Source organism: Micropterus salmoides, unplaced genomic scaffold (assembly GCF_014851395.1).
Source record: "Micropterus salmoides isolate LMB-PRFRI ecotype aquatic unplaced genomic scaffold, ASM1485139v1 Ms_hic_scaffold_9, whole genome shotgun sequence".
Classification (NCBI taxonomy): Eukaryota; Metazoa; Chordata; class Actinopteri; order Centrarchiformes; family Centrarchidae; genus Micropterus; species Micropterus salmoides.
The window spans coordinates 27,257,364-27,276,762 of record NW_024044681.1 but is presented as its reverse complement, the minus strand read 5'-3'; the positions used below and the strand labels follow the sequence as shown (position 1 = coordinate 27,276,762).

Below are 19,399 nucleotides of genomic sequence, written 5' to 3'. Positions count from 1 at the left end.
AGGGTGAAATAGGTGTGTTGTTAGATTGTTAAGATAGTAAGAAAAGGAGGAGGTAGATGGGGGGATTGGGTGGAGCAGAGCTACAATTCTCCTTTAATCCTCCTCGTGGAAAAACGGGCTGGATGATGTGACAGAGTGTGTGAAAAGAAAAGAAGAGAGCATTTGAGGAGTATGGGAAACACAGCAGAGCTTCCCGACTCAAACAAAGGATTGCAGTGAAGACAGGGCAAAAGGCACGGTTAGATCTCGAATCCCTCTTTTCTGTGCAACATCAGGCAGGAACAGACACAGCAGTGCGGTGGGAGGCATTCTTGCAAGCATAAGTGAAGCAGTGTATCAGGGTAGCAATCCAAGCACATTTATCAGAGTACGGAGGGAGGGAAGGAGGGAGAGGGAGGAGAGAGGGCAGATCTATGAGAGGAGAAGGAGGATGGGCGGGGGGGGGTGTTGCATGCTCGCAGAGTGTGACTGAGATAGAGCGATTCCATGAGCGAGAAAGAGACACAGAGACGGAGAGGGAGAGCACAAAGAGGAGATGGGGACCGAACACTGAGATAGAGGTAGTTGGCAAGACTGAGATCTGCACACAAGCGTGAGCAAAGGAGGGGAAGGAGGAAGAGAGTGGAGGCTGAAGGAGAGCGGGAGGAGGGGGAGAGAGGGATGCAAGATGATGGAACCCAGAAATAGGCTTCACAGGACAGATTTTCATCCCCGCTCTCTGCGGCAGACATGACTCTGGGCATTGGACTGTGCTGAAATTAGCCAGGGGGACAACACAGGACAGCAGGTCTGCAGCGCATTGCCTTGGTTGAGCCTCCCTGGATGCAGCAAGGCAGCTGATTTATTACTGAAGGGCTGGGTGGCAGCGTATTTGCGTGTGCAGCTCTGAGTGTGTGTGTGTGTGTGTGTGTGTGCAGGTTTTTATGGGTCCTTGTAGCGCTCGGAGCTGTGGGAGCGACCATTCCTCCAGTCATAAAATGACATTCAGCAGGCAGCAGCTTTGTGTGCTGGTGTGGATCTGCAGTCCTCAGTAGGAAGTGGGAGAGTGGGATTCGGAGCTGTCATCGAGTGTGTGTGTGTGTTTACAGTGCTGTTTGCTGAGGTGAGCCGTGGAGGATCAGCTGTATGCAGTGTGTGTTTAGGTTAGAGTAGCAAGGGTGCAGCAAAGGCAAATATCCTATACAATGCAAGGACGAGCACAGAGCAGCACTGATGGCAGGCAGTGCAGGTAAAGTACAAGGAATGCCCTGGGGGTAGGGTGGAGGACGAAGGCAGGGACAGAGGAGGAAGAGGAGAAAAGAGCAAGAGGACGGAGAGAGGCAAATGGAAAAGAGTGGGTGATCATGGCTGTCATGCAGTGAGCTATAGCATAAGGTATGCTGTAGCGCAGAACAGAGTGGTGCGGCAGGGGGAGGACAAGCATCACCGTGCAAGGGAGGGGGAGAAGGGAAGAGGCTGAGCGAGAGAGGAGGGGGAGGCAATCAGCTCAGCACCTCTCCTCCACCAGAGGAGGAGAAGCACAACGGGACGGGCCCAGGAGAAGACACTCACTCTCATACACACAGTCAAAGACGCACTGCCGAGCGGCCAGGTCAACGAGTAGAGGTCAAAAGGGAGCTGGTGCGGGACGGGGGTTGGGTGTTCACCTGAGCGCACAAGCGTTCCACAAGAGCGCAGGCTGGTCCTGGGAAGAAGAAGAAGAAGAAGAAGAGGAAGAAGAAGAAGAAGAAGAAGGAGCCCCCACCCCAGTCCAGTTTCTTCTGACAGCTCTGCCACTTTTCCATCACCATGGGGGAATGGACCATTTTGGAGAGGCTGCTGGAGGCGGCTGTCCAGCAGCACTCTACCATGATTGGAAGGTAAGACACCAATCGATTTTGTGAGTAAAGGTTTTATTTTCTGGTTTCGCATCTGTGGTTTTGTTTATACTGATGAGCTGGGTGTTTTCATGTTCAGTAGACAGTATGTTATTCTGTATGTATCAGCTGATGGCATCCCTACAGAAACCCCCTCCTCAGGCTTGTCCCAGTGCTCTTCTCTGTTCTACAGTCCCCCACAGTCATCACTGCCTCCCCCGTCCGGCCCTCCTCCCTGCTCTCCTCACCCTTATCCTCCACAGTCGTCATTCGTTAAGGGATAAACTAATTGCACATAATCAATAGGAGGTTTTACTGGGCATTATGGTTAATTCAGAGAGATTCCTGTGTTGATACTACCTAACAGCCCAGCTATTGATAGATTATGTTTGATGCTGTTGGCCACAGACCATAGGAGGAAAGGGGAGTGGGAGTGAGAGGAAAGCAGAGGTGCAGAAGATGAAAGGATGGTGAGCGAGCAGGTGTGGAAGGTAGAATCAAAGGGGGAGTAAATGGCTCTGAACTCTGTGTGAACTTGAGACAGAATATGAAAGAATAACAAGTTCATTCACTTTGTTATTATCTGCAAAAGCGTATTTGCATCAGAGTGAAAGTCTGATTAGATAATTTATTATATTTTGCGTGAGAATGGTTCGTGGTGGAGGGTTGAACAGATGAGCTTTTAGTTTGATTAGCAGTGGAGACATGCCATGGAGACATGCTGTAAAATCTACGTGAAAAATGGGCTCCACATCATCTCTGTGTGATTAATTAAATGCAAAAGTGGAATTTTCCACCTATTAAACACAATCCAAATGTCACGCTGGGATGCTCATTTGGAAAAGTGAAGAATCAAAGTGGTTTAGCCTATGAAATCTGGATGTAGAAATCTATGAATCTAAAATTGCCTTTGAGCAAAAACAAAGTCGCAAAGCATAAGAATTTGACTGCACTGCTGTGCTCATTAACCCAGACCTCAGGTTGTCTGCAACAAGGGTATGGCCTAACTCTTTTGTGATTTTGTGAGTGTGTGTGGGTATATGTGTCTTGCTCTGTGTGCAAGTTAAAGGAGAGAAAATTGGGTCTTATCTCACTGACTAGACGGTGCATTGTAGCTTTATCCTTAAAAATCAGCCACATTGTAACTGCATCAGCGACAGAGATGATGTGAGCCGCATTATACCAAAACTTCTTTTGATCAGGGATCTGAAACAATGGAGAACCTGCATATAGTAGAGCATGTTGACTTGATTTAAAGATGCATTAAGCAATATGTTGTACCATTTAATCATATGACTCCCTCCTACTTATGGGATTGGTAGTATTGCCAGTACCACTGAGAATCAACATCTCACTTTGAAGCTCTACACAGCTTTCAGCCATTTTCAGCTCATTGTGTTGGTTTCCGGAGTGACAGAACGAAAACAATGTTGGCTTGTGTATCACCGTGGGCAGCTGCTACCGACACAGAAGCTAAAACAAGCTAATTGTATGCTAACTGCCCAGTGCAAAATGGCAAACAGCCGAAGTAACTGGTGAAGAAACTTCAACATTTAGTAAACCAAAAAGAGATTTTTCTCTTGAGCGGGACGACCAAAGAAGGGCTAAATGCCAGTGAATATTGGAATTACATTCAACAGGTGGCCAGAAAAAGGAGACCAAAGGGATGTCCGTGTTGCTCTGTTTCTGCTGGATATGTAAGTAGGCAACTGTTTGCTAACATGTTAGCCATAACAACTTCATAAGCTAATTGCTAACTGTTGTGAACTTGTTCTGGAGTCTTTCCGCCCCCTAGTGGTCAAAAATTACTTAATGCAGCTTTAAAATCTAGTCCTGGCAGTTGAATCAGTAATGCCCTGTGAGCATAGGGTGCAAAGAATGCTGAAAATGAATCTTTGGATGATTCAATAATTGTAAGCCACCTACAGTTTTTCAGAGGCACAGAAGCAACTCTCAATTTGTCTGCTACCTCTTTCAAAAGTCATAACGAATACTCTGATGATGTAATGGCTTCCTCTTCCTCTAATTTGAGTTATTTGTTGATCATGCACTTCATTGGTTGAACATTGAAAAGTCTTTGATGAATACCTAAAATACATTTAGTACAATGAGCAGTGCTTTCTCTGACTCAATTTAGAATAGTCCTATGTGCACCAGTTTTTGTTCTTTATGTGATAGAATCTACTAGATTAACTACCCGCTGTGTAAACACTTCCAAAATGACATACCATTTGACAGTTAAATGATAATATGAACTAGTAAAGAAATTCCCTCGTACAGTGAGTAGTTTGTGTGATCTCACAGGACATCAGCTATGTGCTACTGTGCCGAATACAGTGAAATGCTCTGTAAATGATCCCTATGTGTTTTGACTTCCCTCAGACTGTGTTTGTCCTACAAGGCTGTCTAGTTGACCCTAGGGCATTAGCTGTAACATTAGCTGCTTTTCAATGAGGTTCCCGCCTTCTACTGTGCTTGTCTATGCTATGCCAGCCAAGAAACATTGTCTTTGGAATCACCTTGTTAAGGATTTTGTGAGTATTTAGGTTGTAGATCCCTGAAATTCCTTTTTAACCCTCTCAAGCCGAATTTAATGTTGTCCCTGTTAGCTAGCTTGTTTGCAGGAAATTTAAAAAAATGTACTGTAGAATTCTTATGCAGTTTGGTGGACAGAGAGACTTTGGGTTAGGATGTAGCAGTTTATTATTAAGTGGTGGTCTGGATCTTGGCTTTTCAAGTTGTAGACAGGCATTTTAGACATTAGACATTCTTAGGCAATCTTAGAAATGACACAAAAACTACTAAAGATAACGACTTGATTCCTAATCCAAAGCATGTGTCTGCATGGTCAGAAACTTAATGACACTTAAATTATCAGAATGATGTTTTTGAATGTACCAGCAAGTTGGAGAATTGTTCACCACTGGCACAGTTTTGTGCTGTAAAGATGCCTCCTAGATTGTTAATGAGCAACTCCACATAACATATGGAGTCAAAATTGTTGCACTGACCTCTACGGGTTGAAAGGTTCAAGTCTGTTGCACCACTGACCACACCCAACACCCACAGTTGGGTGTGGTCAGGTGTAGTCTGTTGCACTTGTGAACACAACCAACTGTAATATAGCGTTGCACTGTTGTGCATTGTGAAGTCCTGCACTTCACAGGGTGTGGCCGGAGCATGCAGCAACCGCTAGATGGCATCAAATGTAGGATGTTCAGCCTGTGTGTAGTTTCTTTAAAAGAGTTTGCATGTGAGCGCTTGCAGTTCAAAGGATGCAGTTCCAAAGAACAGAACAGTGATGTCTCCCCATGGCTGAAGTCTCCCCTGCATCAAAACTTTGGAACACGGTTGCATGTCAGTCATCTGTTTCAGTATCAACCCTCTCTCTTGCAACGTGAGCGATGTAGTACCACCATGAGACACTGTCAGATAGCATTGTTGGGTGTCTAGACTGTCTAATCCAGCTACAATTAAGCTGTTTCTTAATTGTAGGTTTTAAGCTAACCTATGCCCTGGCATAGTATAGATAATTAGCCTAGGCATACATAATAGTGTTAAAAATAGAAACAGACCAACTCTACGCAGTGGCATAGGTTAGCTTAATTATGGTCTTTGAAAGAGACAGACAATTGAGTGTTGCTTCTGTGCCTCTGACTAACCACAGGTGGCTTGCATATTATGACCCATTCAAATATTAATGTTGTGTATTGTGATTTCCATATGCCTGACTTCTAACTGGGCAATGTGAAGTGTGTGCATGGATAACCAATGACTGTAATCATGATTACATAGTAAAATAAACCATTGTCAAGGCTGCATTAACCCCATTCTCTCACCCAAACCAAATATACTGTTTGACAGTCATAACAATTCTGAGGCTTTCAGCATTAAATGACAGTTCAGCATGGCCTCAGTGTATCTCACTCAGTGTATTAATTAAGGAAATCCACTGAAATTTTGATCTTGATGGGCAGAGGTGACTTGCTAACAGGTGATGACACAACCAGGACTATAGATGTACTTAGTGCATTTTATAAAAATGTAACTGTAAAAAGGTTTTTGGGCTTGCAAATTTTTCTTCAAATATTTCTTTGCAGAGACTGTGTGTTGAATGACATTCAGGGAAACATATTGCTACACAGCAGCTACAAATTGCCATACTTTCTATAGACTTCTACATACATGATTTTTGTCACCAAAGGAAATTTTGAAAGTTTACATTAATATGCTGATGATACACTGGTGTATTTGTGTAATATATAACACCAGCAGCCTTGATAATGTTTGCAGATGTCCCAAAATGTTGTACACATAATTAATTAACACACATATATGTATTAATATATATATAAATATATACTGTATATATTCTGTAATGTGTAAGAATGTCAACAGGCTTGCAACTAAAATCAAACCGTCAGACAGAGATTTTTTCTTATGTCTGGCGTAGCACTTTACTATAAAATTGCTTACAAACAGCCACCTCTTGTTTCTACAATAAAAAATGGTACATTAGTTTTTAATTTACATTTCTTTCATCCCTATTATTATTCTTGCTTATCAAACCAACATTTAAACACCTTGATATTATATATTCCTATGCAAATAAGACATGTTTAATTCAGCGGGACAGACAACTGCTTGTATACTTTGCAGATCTGCCAAAAACAGAAATTTGTCCACACAACACTGTAAACAATTGACTGTGGAGTGTATTTGTCTTGCATCGAGGGCCATCCCATGTATGTGTATTTGCTAGGCCAGACCAGATAGACAGTCGGTTTTCCCATGTGAGCTGTCACGTTTATTTTCTTTAGATAAAATTACGTACATTTTCATTTTAACTTCCCTGCCTGCCCTAAATACTGTATATAACAATCTGTCACATTTAAACACCACTCTGTGATGCATACGTCTACTTAAGGGCAATAAAATGTATATTTACGGTATATTAAAAATGACATACTACTTTTTTTTCTCTCACATGTGGTGCTCAGATGTTTTGCAGACCACAGGTGTGTGTGTCTGTGTGTCTTGTAAAAAAAAGATGTGTTCTACCATGAGAGGATGAAGCCCCAGGGTTTGAGTTATACACCTTGCAGGTATAAAGAAAGAAAGGAAGTGTGTTGATGAATCTTTCCTTATACTGCAATGCTGTAGTGAGGTCAGTGCCAAAGACAAGTAGAGCGAAAAAAAGAGGCACAGATAATGGAGGACTAGAGTGATCTAAGGAAGATAAAATAATAAAGGTTGCCGGGTGGAAAGATTGAGAGGAGAGGATGTGAGCCATAGAGGCAGAGCAAAAAGGGTACAGAAGAGGGGGAAGTAAGAGACAGAGGAAGGAAGAGAAGTTTTCCCTCTGCAGAGGTTCAGCGCTGAGAATCTGTGTCGGAGCTCCTTCCTCTGGAGCTGTTGACTGACCCTGCTGCTGAGGAAACAGTCTGCACACACACATAAACTCAATATGCGTCCTCTGCATTGATGAGGATTTCTAAAAATACACCTTTGTGTTCTTAATTTCACATTCATCTGGATATTGTAGCACTTGTAAAAGATGGGACGATGCCATCCTGAGAGAAATTACTATCAGTGTTGACCATCTATCCAAACACACCAATGCAGAAAAGCCCTTTGTTCATGTTTAATCTATGTACGCTACAATTCAATTTCTATATCCATTAGGTTTTTCCTGTGTAAGAGAGATAAACTATTTATTATTTAACATCTATCACTACCCGCTTCAACATTATAGATACTTCATGAAATCTTAATAATAATCCCTTGTTGCAAGTTGCATCTTATGTCAAGTCATTCATTAAAAATGTATGGGGAGACCAGCCTTTTAATGTAAAGGACAAAGTGGTGCATAAAATAACTTGTTGCTCTGTAGCTCTGTTTAAATGGTAAAAAAACCCCTGAATGGACAGTTTTGAAAGGTTTGATGAAACCAAAAATATCTACATCCTTGTTTGAAGTCTCTAAAAGCAAAATACAGACATCTGCCTCTTTGCCCTAAAGTTTGGTGCACATATTTGTGTTCTCTCTCCACTCTTCACGCCTAAATAGGTCAAGATATCCAGCAGAAGGAGATACCTTACTTTGAGAGGGGCATCCTACTTTTCCCAAAATAATTTGAGACGTAGGAATGTTCTGATTTAATTGAGGGCATGATCCTGTCTAATAGTGAAGCAGAGTGTTTTTCATGTATCATTAATAATCAGCTTCCTGGATGAAATCTATACTGTCTGGAAAGATTGTATTGCAAAGCAAAACAATGGAAGCAATATTTCAGTGTTTGACAGGGTGGGTAATCCATCATCCTGTGGTGAGGACTGGGACTGTCTTTCAAATTAAACAATTTTTCTGTCATTAATTTATTTGTGCAGCAATCCCTGATGTTGAATGCTATTGATTATACTGTTCGACAGGGGATTCTGCCAGTAAAGCTGAGCTCAGCTTTAATGCAGTGCAGGCTATTATTCATTTTAGCAGCACATTGATAATGTGTGTATGAGCTTCACTGGGTGGGTAATGTTTCCTTATACACAGCCTAAATGTTCTTTATTTCAGGGATTTTCACACGCGTTTGAATTCCTTAATTAGGTTCACTTATCTTATCTTTAACCAGTCTGCATTTGGACTTATTAAGTGGTTAAGATATAATATAGTCAAAGATTTTGATTATCCTTGGGTTTGTTGCACTGGAAAAATAATTAATCTAGTCCAATGAACACCAATCCCTGTATCGGAGATTCAAATGCACTGACTAATATAGACTTTTATTTAATTAAGACTAAATAAAAGTGGATATGAAAACATATTGTAAAATGCCATAGCATTTGTTAATGTTCAGAGTGCATTTTGACTTTGTGAGAAATACAGTTGCTGATTTTTAGGATTTCACTGTAATTAACTTGTGAGAAATTAGTATTGGTCACAGGGTTTTTATTCCTAAGCAAAAGGTTGTCTGATTTACAATAAACGTCTGCTGGCGTGTAGGTCTTTTAACATAGATCAATCAAAAGACAGAGAAACATCTGATGCCACATACATTTGCATTTCCTTTCTTAGCTCAGGAAGAGTTTTTGAGTGTATGCTTATACTTATACCATTTGTTTATCCTTCATCTACCATGCTGGCTGTTGTTTGCTTTGTACTTGTTCTGTACTTAAGGAGAGGAAATGCTGAGTTTGGGAGAGTAACTCTCCGTGGCCATGTTACATAAAGAAATGATTCAACACATCTATTTGACTATTTTCCCTGACAACTTACATTGAGTTATCTTGATAATGATAGTACATGACTACAGTAAGCTAGTACATAGGGTGTATCAATGTAAGTTGCTGAAGAGAAGAAGAAAAAAATCAGGATGAATCCCTGGATGTTATGACAGCAACAACACACCTTAAACCTGATGACAGCAACTGTAGGTCATGTAGTAAAAATAATACGTTTTAAAGCTGCAGAAACAACGGCGTCACTTTGTGTTGAAAAACGGTGGGGAGATAATGGCTCAGATTGGGGGTGTGACATTACACTTAACTCACGACACGTGAAGATATTGTGGTCACGAGAGCAAGACGAGAAGAAATTTTAACATTATTTTGAAGAAATATTCAGTGCTGGAATATATGATTGGGGATCAGAAAATTTTGAGCATTAATCACATAATTCCCTATATTCTGGAGACTTTTTGTGCAGCAATTTATGGAAATGCATTTATTTATTTAAAGGGGAAAACAATCCAGGTGGGAGAAGACAATTCAAAATCTAAATATATAATGGAATATAATGCAGAAATCTCTAGCTTGTTTTCTTTTTAGCTTAAGTTACTTTTTTGGACAATGCACATTTGTTTATTCTATGTTTTAATTGCATTGTTTTCTTATTGTGCAAATTCTCATAGCATTTTCATTTGTTAGTTAACATTTATCGTTGCAAGCTATTTTTCAGAACATTTTTAACAAATTATACTTTTAAAAAGTGATGAGGACAAAATCAGCTATTTCAAAAAGTGGTGGGGACATGTGCCCAGCGTCCCCAGTGTGAATGACACCCATGTGCAGAAATCAACATTAAAGGAGTTACCTTGTAGTGACGAACCCACAGAGAAGACCTTTCTGTTTTTGTATACAGAAAGGTTCTTTTTACTGACCTCAAGTAGGGTCTCCACTATAACAGCACAGACATTTTGCACAGAAACTTTTGAATTAAGTGACCTTTACGGACACTTTTTAACAGTAAGGTGTGCTTCCACCAGTATACTACGTTTAGTTAAAATGTCATTATGTAAAAGTGAAGATAAACATTCTTCAGAGCATTAATATTGTCTGAAAAATTGTGCAACTGAACTGCTGGTAAATGGTACTTTTCAGTTGTGAAATGAAAACACTGAAATGTGACATTATGGTTGCCATGGATTCTGTAGCAAAGGTGTACTTCATTAATTGTTTACATTAATTACTTTTTTCTTATTTTCAGTAGAAATAATCTAATTTAATAAAACAGATAGTGTGAAATCACCTATATTTTCAGATTTTTATATGTATCCGAACACAACCTGCCAGAGACCAGAGACAGAAAGTGACATCTTTCTTTAATCACTGCTTATTCAGTAGTTTCAGAATAATTTAAAAAGTATCTTAATTGACAGTTGGCATGTTGGAAACACAACGCATTTTGATGATTTTGTGAGAAGAGTCATTCAGGACAAAAGCAAAGATAAACTTTTTATGTTCACATCAGGTCAGATTTCTTTCTACATCTTCGAGTCTTTCGTCTTTGACTCTGTTATACACAAGCTATTTGCAATGCCTAGTCAGCCAAGTCAGTGACCATTATGACTGAGGAGTAATACGTCCACCTGGCACTTTTTTTTAAGGGCTGCATGCGGGGAAACATATTTGTTCAAACCTGAAGATTTGTTTTTCATCCAAAGGTGATAATTTCAGATTTAACAGATAATTATATGGCACATTGTGTCTATGAAGAATCTTTCTGAACATGTACATTTTGTTGGATACTTTGTATTTAACGCTGAATTAAAACCATCCTCTGCTTTTATTTTTATATTTGTGTTGATCATGTAGAACCTGTCAGTGCTCCAAATAGCCGCAATGTGATTTATGGAATATTCTGAAAATCGCATATTGATGCAATCAGCAAAATGTGCTGGTTAGGAAAATGCTGATCCATTCATTTGATGGATTTTAACTTTCAAGGTATTTTAGAGAGAAATACTTCTGCATAATGTTTGCCTCCCTTAGCTAGACTTGAGATGAAGGGATCATTTTTAGATGAAAGGGTAATTTCAGATGGCATAAAGACAAATGGGATGGAGGAATGCTGCATCTGGTATACACTGCATCATCGCCATGCATGGTTAGACTGTGCAATGAGTTAATAGAAAAGTTGTGTTTTGCCTTAGAAAAAAAAGTAAAAGAAGATTTTAGCATAAGCTATTTCTGATATTTTAATCTTACAGTATTAATATAACCCAAATCGTGTTAAAGCCCATCTCAGCCTCATGAAGTGAGGCAGTTACCTGTAGAGTGCACCCCAAATATCTTTCTTTGTTCCGTCCTTTTTTCCTGAAAAACAGCTGGGAGCCATTACTTCAGAGTTTGTGAATCAGCAAGTGAGATAATTAAATTTCTGCACATGTGGACTGTGTTGTGGCACAATGGAAATTTCCAGAAATAAATACCATTTATGATTTTTGATGTCATACATCAGAAAGGTCTATTTATAAATCCTTTAAGTTTTACACTCCAATAAAAAAAATCTATGTATTTTCAGAGCAGGCCAGAAGGAAATGAACCGCTGCAGCTGAAGGCACACAAGTTTAGCTTTTATTAATGTAATCGTCACACCGACTCTTATCAGCGCCTCAGGCGGTCATCCACGCCTGCCTGATACGTGGGCAAGACCTGAAACTATTAAAACAGTTTGAGAGAAGGTGATGAGGGGTGGGAGGAAAGAAATGTCTGCACTATGATAATTAAGCTGCCTAATTTCTACGCCTGGTGAGGTCTTTATTCATTATGTGCTGTCAGCAATCAGTGGGGCTTATTATTGCGAGCGTACAGGCGGGAAGAATATTTTCTTTAGTGAAATTAACCAGTCCTTCAGAAGACTGTCTGTGCACCTACATTTACAGGTATACACCTCTATATGTCTGTCACTCTTGACTTTATTTATACAGTAAAGGGTCATTGATATTCACAATGTGTGAGAGTAAAGTGTACGTGTGTGTGTGTGTTTCCCAATCCATCTGCTTTTGCGCTGGAGGCAATTCTTGTCCCTGGAGGCTGGCGGTAGCAGCTGCTGTATGACTGAATGTGTGTGTGTGTGTGTGTGTGTGTGTGTGTGTGTGTGAAAGCCTCTGGGAAAGACAGAGCCTGCATGTCCAGCCGACACACCAGCTGAAGAGCAGCTACCATTATACTGTACACACAATCTCACAGGTCAATCAGCTGCCTACACGAGTTTGTATAGTTTCACAGCAGTGACGGGTCATGTCCTTATCTTTACTTCCTCCTCGCATTGTCCCTCCCATCAATGTCAGAATGTCTATGAGATTTGTTGGCCTAGTGCACTTAATATAAATACCAGCCTTCAGTGATGCAGCACAAGAAAGTGAAAACTGGAGAAGAACTTTCACATGTGAGGGATACAGACAGATTAAATTTCTTTCAAATCTTACTAATTGCCAGTACAGTGTTACGGATTTTGAAAGTCTCCAAAAATGTTATGATCAGTCTTAACTAAGGGAAGGTCCTCCTGGAGGTGGGTAGCTAAATAATGTGATGAGTGGTGACTGATGTGGGAGACAATTTACTGGCCATGTAAGGAACTTTTGGTTAAAGGAACCGTGTGGCAGACAATGCAGTGTAGTGCCTGGATGTTTTCTTTTTGAATCCACTCAGCAAGCGGCCCTATTTTGATATTCTGCCCCCGGGTTTGAGTTACTAAAAATTCTAAAATCTTTTTCATCATTCATGGGGGTTATTGAATATTCTGCAGGTTCAGGCCTCCGGGCTGTCCTGTCCCAATCTGCTCTAACGTACAGTATTGGCTCTTTACTCTGCAGGGCTTAAAACACTGATGTTTGCAGATAACCTTCGTCCGCTGCATTCTGCTAATGCAGCAATCTGCCGCGTGCTGATTATCCTGTTATCCAGCAGTAGAGTACACACACACATGCAGACACAAACACACACAAACACACACACACACACACACACACCCACACACAGCACAACACTCAATACTTGCAATGTCTTCGAATTCTTTAATGACATAAAACTGCCTGACAAACAAGTATAGACCGAATGACTGAATATCTGCAGTACGGTACTTAGGAAAAGTTTTGTTTGAAAATTCTTACTGTTAAGGTATAAAGCAACAAAGCTGCACTGAGAAAACTGTAAGATACTGTATGTCGCATACAGGGACATACGTTTATCCTTTGTAGTGTATATCAAAAAATCCTCAGTCCCCAGTCAGCTGTTGACTGATTGGTTTTATTTATGGAATATAGAAAATTGTTTAACAAACACTAAAGAGCAATCTAACAGTTGCTCATTAGAACACGGAGAAAAACACAAAGATGCACAACACACAGAAACTAAACAAGACAAGTCTGCAATCCAAAAGCATATCACCACAATTTAAGAAATCATCAAAAACTGACAGAAATATACATACATGAACCTGGACTCCTGACTGTGCAGCCTGCCATTAAGACGTAAAGAAACTGATTATGCAGAGGTGTTTTATGCATAATTATTCTGCAGAGATTCCATACACCATTAATTAATAAAAGACAAGCCATCTGTTAGGTGTGAAATATAAAAAAGACATTTGAGAGAAATTTTACTAGGAAAGTTACTGTGGACATATACGAGCTGTCCAGTCTGTGAGCTTGTGCCATTTTTCAGAAATGTGGATAGAAGCAGACTTAGTGACATTTAGTTATTGCTGTTACAATGTAGTAATTATCACTTGCATGAGAAGAAGCAGACCTTGAATAGAAACAGAAAGTAAATGCAGATGTAAGACGTTTTCTCTCCTGTTACATTGTTTTAAATCAGCACCCAGAGCTGCAGACACCGAACATGAGATAGTTTCATATTTATGTTATTTAAACAACTATTTGCATATACATGAGCAGTGTCGACCACAGATTTCTGTCTCAGTGAGTAGTGTGCGTCCGATGACTCCTTGTGGTGCAAAGAATCATCAATATCAGCCCTTCGGTCGAATCCACTGCTGTCAAACCACCAGGCAGATACATCCGGCACACACTAAAGAAAGTGACTGAATGTCTTCACGTAAATGTACACAATACATACATGAGCTGCATTTATTAATTAAATTTCATTATACAGAAGTTATCTCATTGCACTTTTCAGATTAGAGTCAAGACTGTACTTTGTAATATTATTTACAATTCCCACCATGAGCAAGAAAAAAAAAAAACCTCGAGCAGAACTTAGACTCAAGGTGGGCGGCCAACTGCCTCAACAGTTTTTTTTTTTTTGGGGGGGGGGGGGGGGGGGGCTTCTGGAAGACCAGAGGTGGGGAGAGGCTTTGCTCTGTATTTCTGAACATACTGAAAGTCAGTGTAGCGTATGCGCCTACAGCTGCTCCGAGCACTGACAGCCCGACATGTTTGCCATTTTGCACAAGTCATACACATGGCTGACTCTCCCTCTTTGTCTCTGTGTCCTCGTGTCTTTCTCACAATAAAAAAAAACACACAGGCATGCACTCGCAGGTGGAGCAGGAACAGTCCTGCAGCGGCACTCTGTTCTATTTGAAATCTATTTTACGCTGTACCACTTACCTTCACCTGTCTTCCACTCTGCTCTCACGAGCTGTCTCCTTGATCAAAGACATTTCTTTTTTCATTCAAGGACACACAACTTTTTCACATTGTTTCCCACAATTGTAAGATATATTTTCCTCCATATCTCGGTGTCGACACCCTTCTTCTCTCCCTGTGATCGTGTCCAGATCTTCACCTTTCGCTGATTTGCTGGTTGCTATGGTGACTTGCCATGGAAGGCGTGTGTGGGCATTTTGAGTCCTCATTAAAAGACACACTATTGAACAAAGAACATCTTTTCATGTGCATATTGAAAATAATCAGAAATCATATAACCTTACACGCTATTGTCATACTGCCATTTACTCCAGTTGTTCCAACACACCTGGGGCCAGCTCCCATCTATCTCTGTCTCTTTAGTTGCCCTGGGTGGCCCCCTTGTGCCTGGAAACAAGTGTGTTTTAAGTAATTGGCTCCTCCACGCAGGGAGCATGCACATCCACTGCATTGTGGCACCAGGGAGCCCCATGATGTGCAGACTTTCCTCGCTCATTAAAAAGGGCTGACAGTGCAGCCTTAAAGCCCCAGTCCTCCTCCGCAGTGCCCATGCTGGATCGACACCAGATGATAACAGTACAGCAATCCAGTCTCACAGAAACCTTGAAAAGCAGCCACACCGCTCTCTAGATCGCTCTCTCTAACTGCAGCTGTGCACTAATGATGCTCTATGTGAGGTCCCCGCAGTTTTTAAACATGTCACCTGTGTGGTTCAGCACTAAGTTGCTAATAATCAGCACTCACATGAACCTTGCAACAGGAGCTTCTTTCATTTTACCAGATTTGAGGATATCTGAGCTCTTTAAACAGACACCCCCCTAAAAATTCACCTCAACTGGGAAGCTGGCTGACCCGTAATATGGTACCTAACGCTGAGGTTATTTGTACAGCAGTTTAATGAAGCAACATTTATGATGGAATACAATGAAAAGCAGGAATTAATATTAACATTATCTTATTATCTTATATATTTTACCACACTTATATCATTGGATAGCATTGTTTAAGCATTTAAGTACAGTCACACACACTGATATGCGCGCTGTTCCGTTTCAGCTCAGCAGTGAAGATGTGAAATCATCTGTTTTAGTCTCTTATGATTAGTGAGCTCATGTGTTCATGCTATCTAGAGCGCAACTCCACCATCCAACGGTGTTGTTTGTCACAGCAGCTGAGTTATGACATGTGCAAGCACATACCCATGTGTGTGCACACAAACACACACACACAGGCACATAGTTAGGTCTGACAAGGGATCTTGCTTGAAAACTGTTTTCTTTCTATTGCTCTGAAATGATTTTAGGGTACAGGTGAACACATAAATCAGCATCCAATCACCAGTTAAATTATGTTGAACCAAGACTTCTAAACAGTTAGAATCATACTCAGATGTTTCCTGAAACTCTGTGCATTTGATCCTCATTAACTGGCTTTGTCTGTCTCCCTTTCACCCCCTCCCATTCCTGCCCTTTCCTTCTCCTTCTGTCTCTCTGCAGGATCCTGCTGACAGTGGTGGTGATTTTCCGTATCCTGATAGTAGGCATAGTGGGGGAGAAGGTATATGAAGATGAGCAAATCATGTTCATTTGTAACACCATGCAGCCCGGCTGCAACCAGGCTTGTTATGACAAGGCCTTCCCCATCTCGCACATCCGCTACTGGGTCTTTCAGATCATCTTGGTGTGCACGCCCAGCCTGTGCTTCATCACATATTCTGTTCACCAGTCTGCTAAAGCACGTGACCGAAGCTACTCTCTCCTGCATCCTTACATGGACCACCATGGTCACGGTCACCACAGTCGCCATCATGACCATCATGCTCGCAAGCTTCACTCGCGCAACATCAACGGCATCCTGGTGCACCCTGACAGCAGTAAGGAGGATCATGACTGCCTGGAGGTCAAGGAGATCCCTAACGGACCCCGGGGATTCCCTCAAACACACAAGAGTTCCAAAGTGCGACGACAGGAAGGCATCTCCCGTTTCTATGTCATCCAGGTGGTGTTCCGCAACGCGCTGGAGATCGGATTCTTGGCTGGCCAGTACTTTCTGTACGGCTTTAATGTGCCAGGGATGTTTGAGTGTGATCGCTACCCATGTGTGAAGGAGGTGGAGTGTTACGTGTCACGTCCCACAGAAAAGACCGTGTTTCTGGTCTTTATGTTTGCAGTAAGTGGCATATGTGTGCTGCTCAACCTGGCTGAGCTCAACCACCTCGGCTGGAGGAAGATAAAGACGGCCATGCAAGGGGTGCAGGCCCGAAGGAAGTCCATCTGTGAAGTACGCAAGAAGGATGTTTCACACCTGTCCCAGACCCCAAACCTGGGCAGGACCCAGTCTAGTGAGTCAGCTTACGTCTGACAGAGGCTTCTCTGCCCCGGGGCTTGAGGACCTCTTAGATTTTGGAGAAGAGCTTTTCCCTGGCCCAGGACCCCCGATCACTAGGGCACAAAACTCACCACTGCATTATTATTCAGGAGCACAGAAAAACTCTGTGTAGTCACGATGAAGCATCAATTCACAAAGTAGAATCTTTGACACTTCAAGAGACAAGAATCACCTTCCTATCAAGGCAGCTTTGTTGCTGTAACAATGCTTACACCTAAAACTTACATGATGGAGAGTTCTGCTCTGCCTAGGTGACACTAGGTGCCTTCAAAGAACCCAACAGACGAAACTGAGCAATTACTAATATTAAAATACTGTAAAGATAGTCTGAGGTTGAATTATCTGAAGTTCTTCATTATTTGCCTTTGCTGTAAGTCAGAAATAATCCCCTTATTTTCTAATTATGCGCATATGCAAGAGCTTAAGCGTGTGCATGCATACGCATGTGTATGGGGAAAAAAAGCCAATCTCAGACTTCAGTCAGAAAATTTAATGCTAAGCTAATCTGAGCTACTGAGAGAAAGATAATGTTATTTCTCATTGTCCATAATCTTTGAATAAAGTCACTCAGTGGACAAACACGTACCTTTTGTAAGAAACATGTACTAAAATTATCAGCATAAACTGGAACACAGTACTTGTTGTCCAGGCATTTTCCTAAAAATTGTCACTGTTCTTTATGTTTTTTTGTTGCATTAGGTGCCAGTCAGACTACAGACTGACATTGCTTTTGTTCAAAGTGAGACACATGGTGCATAGAACATTAGAGTTAGATTTACTTTCCAACACTGTGCTACGCACCACAATGCTCCCAATGCCTACAAGGCATGCTGTTTACTCTCAGAAGCCACTGAAAACTGTCAAGGAACATGTGCTAGTGTTTCCACTTGGGCTTCTAAAGTGTGATCGCTGTCTAAGGGGCTGAATCTAGTTATATAAAGATTTTTTTTTTAAATAAACAGGAAAAAGTATTGTAGTCAGAAATATTTTAAGGTGTAACCTCAAGCTTTCACAAGCAGATCTGGTGCCATATTCCAAAGTTACTGTACATAGATGAAATGTAATACACTTAGCCTTTTCCCTATGCGGTATAGATGAGCTTCACTTGGACAGGGTAACATTGGTTTGGGTGGTGCTGAAGATTAATCATAGATTGCCAGCTTTAATAATATGTATTATTAATGTGCTCTTTGTTAAGCCTTCACCCTCTAATGGAGACTATATTTTCCGGAAAGTGTTTTCTCCCCTATGGACTGTGAAAAAGGCATGTTACTGAAGCATTAATAGAATGGATAGATTATGACATGTAACTTAAAAAGAGACTGTTTTATTTATTTGCATCCTGCTCTGTGAAATGTAATACTAGCATGCATGAAGATGAAAAATATAAAGAGATATGAACATAGAATCCCACTATGGGAATGTTGAAAGTGAATACCCGAAAGGCTCCAAAACTGCAGCAATAATAATATATAGTATGTGAAAAAATACGTGAATAAATTATTATGCAAACGGTGATTTCGATTGTGCTGTGTTCAACATATAAGTGATAATTACTATGTATTGCTGTTTTTATTTTTATCAGGATGTTAGTGTTAAATAACTGTATCCCAGTCACATTTTACACATAAAGAAGTCCACCCACTACTCCCACTACACTTCTACCACAATGTGAAAATCGATTATAAGTAACAGTCCTGCATTCAAAAATGCTACTTAGCTAAAAGTTCGTAAGTATTATCAGAAAAATGTATTTAAGTATCAAAAGTTGAAGTACTTGTAATGCAGACAATCTCCCTTGTGTGTGATTTATTTTTTGGGTTGTAATACTTTACTAATACATTAATGTTTGAGTAGTCTTTTACTGTTGTAGATGTTCAATGTGGAGCTCATTTGATCGACTTTTTTGGGAAGTTAAAGCTATAGTTATAGCTATAGCTAAAGCTATAGAGTTCTTCATATGTTTTGTATCTGCAACGTAACTATAACTGTCAAATCAGTAAAGAGGAGTACAGTGCAAAATACAGTGCAGTCAATGTATAAAGATGAAGAACATGGAAATACTCAAGTAAAGTACCTTAAATTAACTTAAATATTGTACTTGAGTAAATGTACTTCTTTACTTTCAATCTGTATAGAATACATATACAACACAGACAGCAGAGTACAATGTTGTGCTTTAACATTTATTATTCAACACTGAGAAATGATATGTCTCTGAGAGATATGTTAGTGCACGCTTTGAGTTTCTGCAGATAAATTA

General features: G+C 40.6%; 1 protein-coding gene across 2 annotated transcripts; it reads left to right on the top strand.

Moving 5' to 3' along the window:
* The first annotated feature begins 474 nt into the window (after positions 1–474).
* On the top strand, positions 475–19,158 carry LOC119895370 (gap junction delta-2 protein-like). Of its 2 annotated transcripts, XM_038708453.1 has the most exons (3): positions 475–1,859; positions 3,497–3,553; positions 16,245–19,158. In XM_038708453.1, exons 1-3 carry the CDS (start codon positions 1,789–1,791, stop codon positions 17,107–17,109), a joined length of 993 nt encoding a protein of 330 aa, XP_038564381.1. In that variant the 5' UTR covers positions 475–1,788; the 3' UTR covers positions 17,110–19,158. The 2 variants fall into 2 exon arrangements, with proteins under 2 accessions (XP_038564381.1, XP_038564382.1); XM_038708454.1 differs by lacking the exon at positions 3,497–3,553.
* Positions 19,159–19,399: the final 241 nt, after the last annotated feature.